Here is a 13372-nt window from a genome sequence, read left to right on the forward strand (position 1 = left end):
GTGCTCTGGTTTCCTCCCTCAGTAAGAAGTTTAACAACACCAGGTTAAAGTCCAACAGGTTTATTTGGTAGCAAAAGCCTTTTGCTACCAAATAAACCTGTTGGACTTTAACCTGGTGTTGTTAAACTTCTTACTGTGTTTACCCCAGTCCAACGCCGGCATCTCCACATCATTCCTCCCACAGTCCAAAGATGTGCGGGTTAGGTGCATTGGCCCCTTAGTGTCCCGGGATGCGTAGGTTAGAGGGATTAGCAGGGTATATATGTGGGATTACAGGGATAAGGCCTGGGTGGGACTGTTGTCGGTGCGTACTGGATGGGCCGAGTGGCCTCTTCCTGCACTGTAGAGATCCTATGAATATTCTATCTGAGTGTGAGTGAAGGAACTGGTGAAAGTACTGTTAAAGCAACGAGAGAGCTCAGAATTACCAATGGACAATCTAACCTCCTCTACTCAAGTGCTTCCTATAATTCTGGCTGAACTTTGCAATTTAGAAATTATTCTCCTCCCCTCCCCCCGTCATTAATGGACAATTTGTTCAATGTCTTCGAAGTTATTTGAAGCTCCCTTGATAAAAGGCAACAGAAAAAATTTACCATGTACTTTATCTGAAGGCATTTGTTTAAATAAATCATCTTCAGATTTACTGGTTTTATTCACAAGTCTATGTTGCTAAGAAGCTGTAGGCTTCTTTTAAATTTTATGTGGTTGTCAAGCCAATGTTTATCTCCAAAGTATTATACCTTTGGCTTGATAGCCTTAGTATCATATATGAAGCATACAAGCTGGGAACATTTAATAGCCGAATTTGAGCACGAATTAGTTTATACTTCCCCCAAATTAGCGTAAATATTTGAGACTTCCTCAAATTGCTGGAGTGAACTATGTGCAAAAAAACCGAGTTGAACTCTTGCCAGCTGGCAGTGTCAAGTGAACTAAATGTGATCATCTTCTGGGACAAAGGGAAATCTGCCTTTGTGTTGATTACTGGAGAGCTTCAATCTTGAGGCCAGTAAATCAGAAGCAGAACATAGTCAGCGTCCATTGAGGCAGAACTTTGAAAGAAGACAGTGGTGTTCATTCGAGGCAGCAGAAATAAAGCCAGCCTTGCCAAGTTCCTTGGTTCAGTACACAGTCTGTCTGAGGTACTTGGGCTGTGAAATTCAGCTCCATAGCCCCCAGTTCCTCCACACCACGAATGTCATTTTGTCTCCCAAGGTGATGTCCACAGTGGCATGCACATCTCTGCTGCCAGCGGCGCCAGATGCTATTTTGTTCAGGGCACAGGGAGCATCCATCAGGAGTAGGCAGATCACAATGTCAATCAGCGTGCAATGTCACTGCTGCCATTTTGGAACTCAGTGCTCCACTAGGAAGGCACAGTGGTTAGCACTGCTGCCTCACAGCGCTAGGGACTGGGTTCAATTCCCAGTTTGGGTCACTGTCTGTGCGGAGTTTGCACGTTTTCCCTATGTCTGCGTGGGTTTCCTCCGGGTGCTCCGGTTTCCTCCCACAGTCCAAAGATGTGCAGGTTAGGTGAATTGGCCGTGCGAAATTCTCCCTCAGTGTACCCGAACAGGCACCGGAGTGTGGCGGCTCGGGGATTTTCACAGTAACTTCATTGCAGAGTGAATGTAAGCCTACTTGTGACACTAATAAATAAACTTCAACTTTACTTTTCTTAACTTTACATAGCTGAACATACAATTAGCAGCTGGATAAACTCCCCGCTGTCATTTAAAGGCGCCATCGACTATCTTCAGGTTTTCTTTTATTCACTCATGGGATGTGGACCTCGTTGGCTAGGCCAGCGTTTATTACCCATCGCCAATTGCACTTGAGAAGTTAGTGGTGAGCTCCCTTCTTGAAACGCTGCAGTCCATGTAGTGTAGGTACACCCACAGGGCTGTTAGGGAGGGAGTTCCAGGATTTTGACACATTGTCAGTGAAAGAACAGCGATATATTTCCAAGTCAGTATGGTGAGTGGTTTGGAGAGAAACTTACAGGCGGTGGTTTTCCATGTATCAGTTGCCCATGTCCTGGTCATGGGGTTGTACTCATTGGAGTTTTGAAGAATGAGAGGGGGCCTGACTGAGAGGTATAGGATTCACAGGAGAATTGTTTCCCCTTGTGGGAGAGTATAGGACCAGAGGGCATAATCTCCGAGTAAGGATCATCCATTTAAGACAGAGATGAGGAGGAATTTCTTCTCCCAGTGAAGCTGTGGAACTCTTTACTGCAGAGGGCTATACAGGCTGGGTTGTTAAGTATGTTCAGGGCTGAGATAGACAGATTTTTAATCAGAAAGGGAATCAAGGGTCATGGGGGTAAACTGGGAAAGTGGAATTGAGGATTATCACATCAGATCAGGCACAATCTCATTGAATGGCAGAGCAGACTCAATGGGCTGAATGGTCTATGTCTACTTCTATGTCTTGTGGTTGGAAGGTGCTGTTAAAGGATCATTGGTGAGTATCTGCAGTGTGTCTGGTAGATAGTAGACACTGCTACTGCTGTCTGTTGTTGGTGGAAGGAGTGAATTCTTGTATATGGGGTGCCAATCGAGCGGGGTGCTTTGTTCTAGATGGCGCCAAGATTCTTCAGTGTTGTTGGAGCTGCATTCATCCAGACAAATGGAAAGTATTCCAACACACGCAACTGAATTATGACTTACAGATGGTGGACAAGATTTGGGAGTCAGGAGATGAGTTACTCGCCACAGGATTCCAAGCCTCTGATGTGCTCTTGTAGCCACAGAATTTATATGGCTAGTCCAGTTTAGTTTGAGATCAGCCTGTATTCCTGCTATCGACTCACTGTTGGTAATGGACATTGAATTCACCTACCCAGAGTACGTTTTGCAACCTTACCACCTTGTAAAACTTGGAGGAGTACTGATTCATCAGCGTTACATGGTGATCAGCAAGAGGTTGCCTTGCCCATGTTTGTCAAGATGCTATGAGACTTCATGGGGTCCGGAGTCTATGTTGAGGATTCCCAGAGCAACTCCACTGTGTTGCCACCTCTGCTGGGTCTGTCCCGGTGGCGAGACAGGGCATGGATGGTGATGGTGGTGTCTAAGACATTATTCCATGGGTGTGACTATGTCAGGCTGTTGCTTGAGACAGATCTCTCCTAATTTTGGCACACGCCCCCAGATGTTAGGAAGGAAGACTTTGCAGGGTCAACAGGACTGGGTTTGCCATTGTCATTTCTGGTTCCTAGGTGGATGCTGGATGGTCCGTTCAATTTCATTTCTTTTAGGATTTTAGTGGTTCGATACAACAGGGTGGCTTGTTAGGCCATTTCACAGGGCAGACCAGGCAGATTTTATAGTGAACCAAATGGGTGTTTTTTATGACAATGGTTTCATGGTCATCATTGGACTTTAAATTCCAGATTCTTGTTGAATTCAAATTCCACTATCTGGGATAGATGTGGGATTCGAACCCAGCCTTATCCTTGGGTGTCTGGACTACTAGTACAGTGACAATACCACTATACGACCACTTCCCACCAGAGCTGCTGATAGATTTCTAATGGCTGGGTTGCTGTGATTGTTGAAATATTTGGTGGTTTTCACAGTTGTTTCAAGTTGTTAAAGCTACAGGGAGTCATGTGGCACATACTTATAGGACTTTGTTCGGACATCAAGGATTCTGCTCACAGACGTGGGTGCAGTGGTATGCATGACCTTGGAGAATGAGCAGAGGCAACACAGAGCAAGACAAGAGGCAGGAAAAGGACTTGGAGAAGGGCTCACAGCAGGAGGTCATTGCCACCCAGGATGTTCAGAAAGTTGAGTGAGTGTCAAACATCCCCACTTCACCAAGGACCTCCACAGCCAGAACTGCAGCCTCAGAGCAAGGGCAGCAGTACCAGTGGTTGTGGACTTGTCTACTCCAGTTTGTGGCCATAGTCAATACTCGCAACATCTCTGTTTGTGCCATCCACTGTTACACAAGGTAGAGATCACTGAAGCTCTGGGTTCGAGAGAGCTGAATACATTTCATTCCAGCTTGACAGAGGGAAGGTGGCAGAGTAATCCTGTGGCTTCATGAGGATTATAGGCTCCTTCATGGTGCAGAGTGCCACTGTATGGACTTTGTTTTGCAGGCACCACATGTCAACTCGTGAGATGCACTGCAAACAAAAGGGACTCCACTCCCTCAATACCCAAGTGGTGAGTGACTGTACGCAATGTATCATGAAGGTCAATGCCTGCAATCCTGATAGCATTCGAAATGCATTCATTCTGCATCAGCTTGCTCTGCGTTTGAGAAATCACAGCACATCAGAGAGTGGCTATTAGGTGACAAGGGCTGTCCTTTGTATCAAGACTCCAATGTGCAGCCCATGCTCACATAGGGAGTCTGCATATAGTGAAAGTGATGTTGCCACATGGAATGACGTTGCGTGGTTAATTAATGCTTCCATTGCCCTGGACCATTCTGAAGGAGCCTTCTGAAGTCAGCAGAGTGGGTGTCAAGGTTTGTGATGGTCTGCTGCTCGCTGCACAAGCTGACCATTGTGAGGTCACAGCCCTCACCACCAGTTGAACATCAACAAGTTGAAGGGGAGGAGGAATGGATAAGAAATGCAATACAACCCCTCACTAGCCGGGCTGTCCACGATTGATTTGTCTGTGGTACCTGTAACTGCAAACCCAATTCCCCGGTCGCCCGCAGTCCCACGCCTTATCTTTGCCCGAGGGACTAGCAGAGATTCCACTGAGCACAGGCTTGCTGTCCGCAATTTTGGGTGACAGGATTTGTCCTCCCACTATTGCCATTGGCCAGTACCCTCGCTCTTTCCCATCAGTCAGACTGCTGAGCATCACAGTGTCTGATTCCCCACAATGCAACGGTAAAGGCTGCTGTGAAATGCACATTCCAAATCACATTTATCAATCAAACCATGCCGTATTGCGTAGAAAAGTAACAAAGGCGGCAGGGTAGCACAGTGGTTAGCACTGCTGCCTCACAGCTCCAGGGTTCAATTCTGGCCTCAGGTCACTGTCTGTGTAGTGTTTGCACATTCTCTCCGTGTCTGTGTGGGTTTCCTCCGGGTGCTCAGGTTTCCTCCCACACTCCAAACATGTGCAGGTGAGGTTGATTGGCCGTGCTAAATTGCCCCTAGTGTCAGAGGGATTAGCAGGTTAAATGTGTGGGGTTACGGGAATAGGGCCTGGCTGAGATTGTGGTCGGTACAGACTCGGTGGGCCAAATGGCCTCCTTCTGTTCTGTAGGGATTCTGTGATAATGATCTTGTGCATTCCCTCAGTGCCTGTCTTTGTCTGACCGAGTGCTCTTACTCCTGCAGCCTGGTCTGTGCTAAAGTACTGATTGAGTGGAGAAGACTGCAGATGGCCTTGGTGGACGACCCCAAGCATCCCCAGATCCAGAAGGGTCCGGCTTTGGACTGCACCATCTTGGCATGGGTGGCAGCAGCCTGACTGATGGGAAAGGGCAAGGGCACTGGTTGAGGGGCAGTGCTGGGAGGACAAATGCTGCAATCCTGAGAGAGGACAGCAAGCTTGTGCTCCATGGGATCCCTGCTAGTCCCACGGGCAGTTCTAGTAATGTGTTGGAAGGCAGATTGCTGGACTGCTATGACATGCTGCAAGCTCCTTTGAATACTCATATGACAGCAATGAAGACAGCACCGAGCTTGCTGAGTGCAGTCTGAGCTTCCACTGCAGCCCCCAGACACTGGGCAGCTTCTATACCAAAGGTTGGGCCAGTGAACCATTGAGTTGAAACCATATTATCAACGAAAGGGTGAATTAAGTTGTGAAGGTGGCATCATACTTTGGGGAGCCAGAGTAATCATCCCTGGGCAAGGAAAGGTGTTGCACAGTGCCCATCTGGGTATATCGCAGATGAAGATGCTCATCAGGAGTTATATATGGTGGCCTGGTATCGATGTTGACATTGAGAGTCACTGTGAACAGTACCAATTGCAAGAACCGCTACAGCCGCACTGCACCTGTGGGAATGGCCGGGCTGCCATGGGTACAAGTTCATGTTGATTATCTAGGGCCATGCTTGGACACACTGTTTTTGTTCCTTGTTGATGGCTATTCAAAGTGGCTGGAAGAGTTTGAAATGAAATCTATGACGTTGCACGCTACAATTGAGAAGTTGCATCAGTGTTTTGCAACCAACGGGATACCTGAGGTGATAGGTGGGAATTTACGGCCTTGCTTGAGTGAGACCGGAAAATCCCACCCGAGGTCAACTTACATTTCCATTGTCCGCCCGCTCCAGCTCCATGGCAGTTGGGGGGGTAGAATTCAGGTTATAGTTTTGGTTAATGGAACAGCCTTTCCAAGTACTGAGTTTTTAAAATTCACCTCCTTTAAATGGTATCAAACACATCAGGACTGTACTTTAGCACCCAGCATCCAACAGACTGGCTGAACGAGCAGTTCAAACCTTCAAGGCTGGCATTAAGAAGCAGTCAGGGTGACCCCAGAGATCAGAATCTCACGATTCCTTCTGGGGGCGGCACAGTGGTTAGCACTGCTGCCTCACAGCGCCAGGGACCCGGGTTCGATTCCCGGCTTGGCTCTGTGTGAGTTTGCACATTCTCCCCGTGTCTGTGTGGGTTCCCTCCAGGTGCTCCGGTTTCCTCCTACAGTCCAAAGATGTGCGGTTACAAGTGGTGTACCTCAGGGATCTGTTTTGGGGCCACTGCTGTTTGTAATATTTATTAATGATCTGGATGAGGGTATAGTTGGGTGGATTAGCAAATTTGCTGATGACACCAAAGTCGGTGGTGTGGTAGACAGTGAGGAAGGGTGTCGTAGTTTGCAGGAAGACTTAGACAGGTTGCAAAGTTGGGCCGAGAGGTGGCGGATGGAGTTTAATGCGGAGAAGTGTGAGGTAATTCACTTTGGTAGGAATAACAGATGTGTTGAGTATAGGGCTAACGGGAGGACTTTGAATAGTGTGGAGGAGCAGAGGGATCTAGGTGTATGTGTGCATAGATCCCTGAAAGTTGGGAATCAAGTAGATAAGGTTGTTAAGAAGGCATATGGTGTCTTGGCGTTTATTGGTAGGGAGCTTGAATTTAGGAGTCGTAGCGTTATGTTGCAACTGTACACAACTCTGGTGCGGCCGCACTTGGAGTACTGTGTGCAGTTCTGGTCCCCACATTACAGGAAGGATGTGGAGGCTTTGGAGAGGGTGCAGAGGAGGTTTACCAGGATGTTGCCTGGTATGGAGGGGAGATCCTATGAGGAGAGGCTGAGGGATTTGGGATTGTTTTCGCTGGAAAGGCGGCGGCTAAGAGGGGATCTTATTGAAACATATAAGATGATTAGAGGTTTAGATAGGGTGGATAGTGATAGCCTTTTTCCTCTGATGGAGAAATCCAGCACGAGGGGGCATGGCTTTAAATTGAGGGGGGGTAGTTATAGAACCGATGTCAGGGGTAGGTTCTTTACCCAGAGGGTGGTGAGGGATTGGAATGCCCTGCCAGCATCAGTAGTAAATGCGCCTAGTTTGGGGGCGTTTAAGAGATCCGTAGATAGGTTCATGGACGAAAAGAAATTGGTTTAGGTTGGAGGGTCAAAGTTTTTTTTTAACTGGTCGGTGCAACATCGTGGGCCGAAGGGCCTGTTCTGCGCTGTAATGTTCTATGTTCTATGTTCTAGTTAAGTGGATTGGCCATGCTAAATTTCCCCTTTGTGTCAGGGGGACTAGCTATGGTAAATGCAATGGGGTTATGGGGATAGGGCCTGGGTGAGATTGTGGTCGGGGCAGATTCAATGGGCCGAATGGCCTCCTTCTGCACTGTACGATTCTACGACTATAGAATACTCCGCACTCTACAACGGGAGTGGTGCCAGCAGAGCTGTTAATGTCTCAGGACCAGACTAAGCCTGGTGTTTCCGAATTTGCCGGGGAGAGTCGAGGTCAGTCAATGTAGTCAGAAGAGCAGTCATGATTCAGGCAGATCAGTAAGGTCACTTTCATTGGAAGAAACTGAGTATGTCAGAAATTTTGCATGTGGCTCGAGTTGGGTCCCAAGAGTTGCTGTATCAAAAACAGGATCTTTGCGTTATGAAGTGGATATACAAGGAAGAATTGTCTGGAAGCATGTGGACCATTCACGAGGATGAGAGTTGTCCCAGCAGCCAGTACGGCCATCTGAAAGCATGTTGCCAGCGGGAAGTGTTGTCTGTCCAATGTGTCATGGAAATGAATGAAGCTGAGGTACCAGTACCTGAGGCAGTGCCGGGTATAGTGGTTTCTGCAGAAAGCACCCCAGTGGAAACACAGAGGAGTTATGCTGCTCCCCTAGAAATCAGAAACCACCAAAAGATTCAACTTATGATGAATAGATTGCATATGTTTAATGTTCTCATTATTGGGGACTGAGTCATTATTATCAATGTATAAAAGAACTCGGGGGAGGGATGTGGTGTTTGTCCCCTTTAAGGGGCAAATCGACTGAGAGGGTCACGTGACCCAGGTAACCAATCAAGGACCAGGGTGGGGTATCCACCCTAGCAAGTGCAGGCTTTTGTATCAATTTGATCCTAGAAGCTAACCTGCAGCTGTGAAGCTACAAGCCTCTATTATAGTTATCTTTAAATAAATGTTGCAGTTCTTATTTACCTCACTGGTGAACAGGGATTATTGCATGGATACTGTTATCTTCAATTATTTCAGCCCCGCCACTTGGCACTTGTCTCAATTATGGCCACTTCAATGAAGGTGATCGGTGTCTCTTGTATTGGGGTTTGAGCCTGTAGTTGTAACTGTCCTCTGCTGGTTATGTGCCCACCCCGTCCCCCTAGAGGGAACAAAATGTAATTGAGTGTGGTGCAGTATGTTTAGTGTTGAGGCTGTCCTGGTTGAATAGCTGGCAGTGTGTGCAAGCTGAGGTATGGTTGTGTGCTAAGCTTGCAAAGGTGAGGTGAAGTAAAAGCCATTAGCTAAGAATCCTGCCGAATTGTTAGTAGGTGAGTGATGGGGGTTGTGACGCATTGAGCAGGGTGGGAAGCAAGTGGATATGGTATTTGAAGATTCATTCGCTTTTCTTGGCTGCTTGTGAGGTCATTGAACTTCTTGCAACACTGCCTCGAGGTCCTAGGGCCTAGCTGGGTGGCATTGACATCCACGGCCATGTGGTCTCACTGTCTTTGCAAAGTTTGTCTCAAGGGTCTCCTGCCCCCCTGTTGATGGATGACATCTCTCCAACCTTCTCCACCAAGGCCTCTAGTGCAACGCCAGAGAATCTTGGAGTCCACTTCCTGCCTCATTGCACCATTCTTTCTCCAATGCAGAATGATTTCCACGTCCTGCTCCAGCGAGAATAAACTTCCCCTTTAAGAGGTGCAGACTGGCTTTGAGCCATGCAGACTAGCTTTCATTTGTGCCAGTCTCTCATGATTTTACATCTCCTCCTCAGGCATATAGCCATTCAACAGCTTGCTCAGTGCTGGCTACACTCTGTGATCATTTAAATTAGCATGCAGCACAAACTTTGCATGCAGTCTGCATCAGAAACAACAAACAAGGAGTACCATTTGCACTCATTTCAGTTTTGCGGCCTTGGTCTCTATGGCAATGTGTAGCTGAGACCTGTGGATGGAGTAAAGGTCTCTGCACTTGTCTTAACCTGGGACAAATATGTGACCACTGGCCTCAGCACCCAGATGTGGAGATGCCGGCGTTGGACTGGGGTAAACACGGTCTAACAACACCAGGTTGAAGTCCAACAGGTTTATTTGGTAGCAAAAGCCACTAGCTTTCGGAACAGGCTGTCCCATTGTCAGGTGGGTGGGAGTTCTGATCACAAACAGGGCACAAAGACACAAACTCAATTTACATGAATAATGATTGGAATGTGAGTCTTTACAGCTAATCAAGTCTTAAAGGTACAGACAATGTGAGTGGAGGGAGCATTAAGCACAGGTTAAAGAGATGTGTATTGTCTCCAGACAGGACAGCTAGTGAGATTTTGCACATCCAGGCAGGTTGTGGGGGTAACAGATAGTGTGACATGAACCCAATATCCCGGTTGCGGCCGTCCTCAGCACCCAGAGTCAGGGGAAAAATTGCCAGGGTTCCCACTGCTGACTTGTTATCCAAAAGCCCTTCCTGGAAGTGTGGATGTTGGTTTTTCTGCAATTTTAAGTGCTTTTACACCATGCGACCACAGCTGACATGACAGCGCAACGGATAAAAATTTGTGTAATTTTCCTCATTCCATCTGGAATGTAACCTTCGGTATCTAATTGTCTGGGTTTTACATCATCTGCTGTTTAAAATACACTTTAGGTGCAGCTGACAAAAGCAAAATACTCTGGATGCTGGGAATCTGAAATCAAGGTAAAAAATACTGAAAATACTTAGCAGGTCAGGTAGTGTCATTGGAGAGAGGAATATGGACTGTTTCAGGTTGTAGCGGAAGCGGTGGCGTAGTGGTATTGTCGCTGGACTAATAATTCAGAGACCCAGAGTAATGCTCTGGGGACCCGGGTTTGAATCCCACAATGGCAGATGTTAAAATTTGAATTCAATAAAAAAGCTGGAATTAAGAATCTGATCATGAAACCGTTGTCGATTGTCGCAAAAACCTGTCTGTTTCACTAATGTCCTTTAAGGAAGAAATTCTGCCGTCCTTACCTGGTCTGGCCTACATAGAACCATAGAATCCTACAGTGCAGAAGGAGGCCATTTGGCCTATCGGGTCTGCACCAACCACAAGCCCACCCAAGCCCTATCCCCATAACTCCATGCATTTACACTAGCTAGTCCCTCTGGCCCTGAAGGGGTAATGTAGCATGGCCAATCCACCAAACCCGCACATGTTTGGACAGTGGGAAGGAACTGGAGCACCCGGTGGAAACCCATGCAGACACGGAGAATGTGCAAACTCCACTCGGGCAGTGACCCAAGTCGGGGATCAAACCCGGGTCCCTGGTGCTGTGAGGCAGTAGTGCTAACCACTGTGCCACCGTGCCGCCCCTACATGTGACTCCAGACCCACAGCAATGTGGTTGACTTTCAAATTCCCTCAAGGATGGGCAATAAATGTTGGTCCAGCCAGCAATGCCAACATCCCATGAATGAATATATTAAAAAAATGGTTTACCAACCCTGACAACTTCATCAAGAATGAAATAATCTTGTACTTTCTGTGGGGTAAAATTTAGTAGCAATGCTTTTGCCCCTGATTTTTGTTACAATTTTTCCTACAATGGGACATGTTCGTAGCTTCACCTTTTCAAAAAAAAAGCAGCCTGGATGGTCCCTTGGGGAATATTTCCACTACCTTCTTTTCCATGAATTTTATGACAGGGTGGCCTGATGGACCTAGGAAGCCCCAAAGATGCCTTAATAAATGTCTTAAATATGCAAATATTATGCTGGATGAGAGAACTTAATTTACTGAAGTGTTGCCTTTCCTATTTTCCAGCATCAAGTTATTGGCGGTGCAAGACATTATTGACCGGGAAGCTCTAGAAAAGGTAAAGGTTTATACAGAAAAAAGCTGTCGCCTTTGAACATTGTATAATCTTAAGGAGTGGGTCAATAATTGTGTGTGACAGATAGTGGATGACTGGACTTCTGTGGAGAACCATTAACTCCTTTGCCATTTCAGGTAATGTCACAGACAACGAGAGTAAAGCTAAAATGGTTTATGTCTACCAGCTGAACCCCCTGGGATATGCCATGGATTGCGGCAGTGGGGTTGGGGCAGTGTCCTCTTATGAATGTAATGCCCAGGTCGGGGTACATACATGTTGATTTACACTGCTCCTTTTTGGAGATGATTCAGGGGAAGCCACAGTGGTAATAATAACCTCTTTCTCTGTGGTGCAGAGCACAACTTATAGGAAGATAAAAATGAACGACTTGCATCTATAGATTGCCTTTTACAAGCTCAGGACATCCTAAAGTGTTTTACAGCCAGTGGAGCCTGTTCTGAGATGGGTCATTTTGTCTTGGACTCTCGGGGGCAGGATTTTTCAGTCACCCTCGTCCTGAGACCGGAAATTCCCACTTGAGGTCAATAAACCTTTAAATGGTCCATCCCACCAGTGAAGATTCCCATGATGGGCAGGACTGGAAAATTTACCACTGGGAATGGAACTTGGTTCTCAGACAGACTGGAGACATACTCTGGTATCTGCTTATTAGTGCTATATCTAAACAGGTTACAGAGTAGGCATGAAAGAGAGAGTCTAACATCTGACTGACTAGTGTCAGTGGTACATCGTCCATGTCATATCTTAACATATCCACCTGTTAACCCTTTATACTACAGAGCCAACACATAGTAAGCTTTGGCCATGAGAGCAGTAATTGCACCTAGAGTCACAGCCTGAACAGGAAAGCCCAGATTCACCTTGCATGTAATGGTTACTATTACATATTCTGTTTAATAAAAGTTGAAGATTTTTATGTGTTTTGCCGATGACCATAAGACTAAAGACCTGAGTACAGAGTGTCATGATACTGCTATTTCGGTTCATTGACAGTTTTATAGTTCACTCCAACATTCAGTGATATATATAACAGTGCCGTTTGGGCAGTGCGTCAGTGTATTTACAAACTTGGCAGGTATAAACTGTATGTGGCACAAATTCAATGCAGTTTGGGTTTCATATTTAGTTATGAGTAAAGGATTATGGAATACAGAAATTGTTGTATGGTATCCTAGGCACGATAAAAAGTACTCTAATTTCCTCTGGGCTATAGGTTCATTAACCAGAGAAACTGGATTCTGTGTACAGGGGTTTGAACATTTGCTTCCAATTTTCTCAATGCATTGAGAGCTCCGATTCTTTCTTTGGCCTTAATTTGGAATTACATTTTATCAACAGTACTACATCTTTGCTCTGAAACATGTTTCTGTTCCCAGGCAGGAAAGAGGAGGAACTCGCCACTGGACAGTTTCCACCACCCAAATGTGGATCCTTTTATTTCTTGGAGCTTATGGGTTTTCCAACAATGGTAGAAGTACACATCATGCTGCTTTCAGTTCAGAGTGGTCCTTTAAGTTGAAGCATTGTTTGATTTGAAACCAGTTTAGCTTCCCAGCGGCAGTACTAAGGGATCCTCACCCACTGATTTGTAATGAGTGGGGGAGTGGGGGTGACTGGTTGTGTGGTGTTTTGTGGGGAGGAAGCCATTGGCCTTAAATTGTGAGCTTGCCTGCCTGCCTGCTCCTGTGAAGTGGCTCGGCATTGAAGCAGACGCTTCAGACTACTGAAGCTGAAAGGATGAAAACTGTTTAAGATGCATAGGAAACATGTCATTCCCAGCTACTGTGCAAAAGCAAACTGTGCATCTACACCCACATCCAGTAAACCTCAGTGACCTAATTAAAACTAATGGACCTCTACAT

General features: G+C 46.4%; 1 protein-coding gene across 5 annotated transcripts in view; it reads left to right on the top strand.

Annotated features, from left to right (window-relative positions):
* eepd1 (endonuclease/exonuclease/phosphatase family domain containing 1) overlaps nt 1–13372 on the top strand; it is a 197636-nt gene that overhangs the window by 115436 nt on the left and 68828 nt on the right. For all 5 annotated transcript variants that reach the window (XR_013500904.1, XR_013500905.1, XR_013500906.1 and 2 more), the window contains exon 4: nt 11438–11489. Coding sequence is in view for 2 of the 5 variants with exons in the window: in XM_078241983.1 (XP_078098109.1) it covers nt 11438–11489 (52 nt within the window). In the remaining 3 variants the exon portion in view is untranslated. The remainder of the gene's footprint in view (nt 1–11437; nt 11490–13372) is intronic.

Source organism: Mustelus asterias, chromosome 2 (assembly GCF_964213995.1).
Source record: "Mustelus asterias chromosome 2, sMusAst1.hap1.1, whole genome shotgun sequence".
Taxonomy (NCBI): domain Eukaryota; kingdom Metazoa; phylum Chordata; class Chondrichthyes; order Carcharhiniformes; family Triakidae; genus Mustelus; species Mustelus asterias.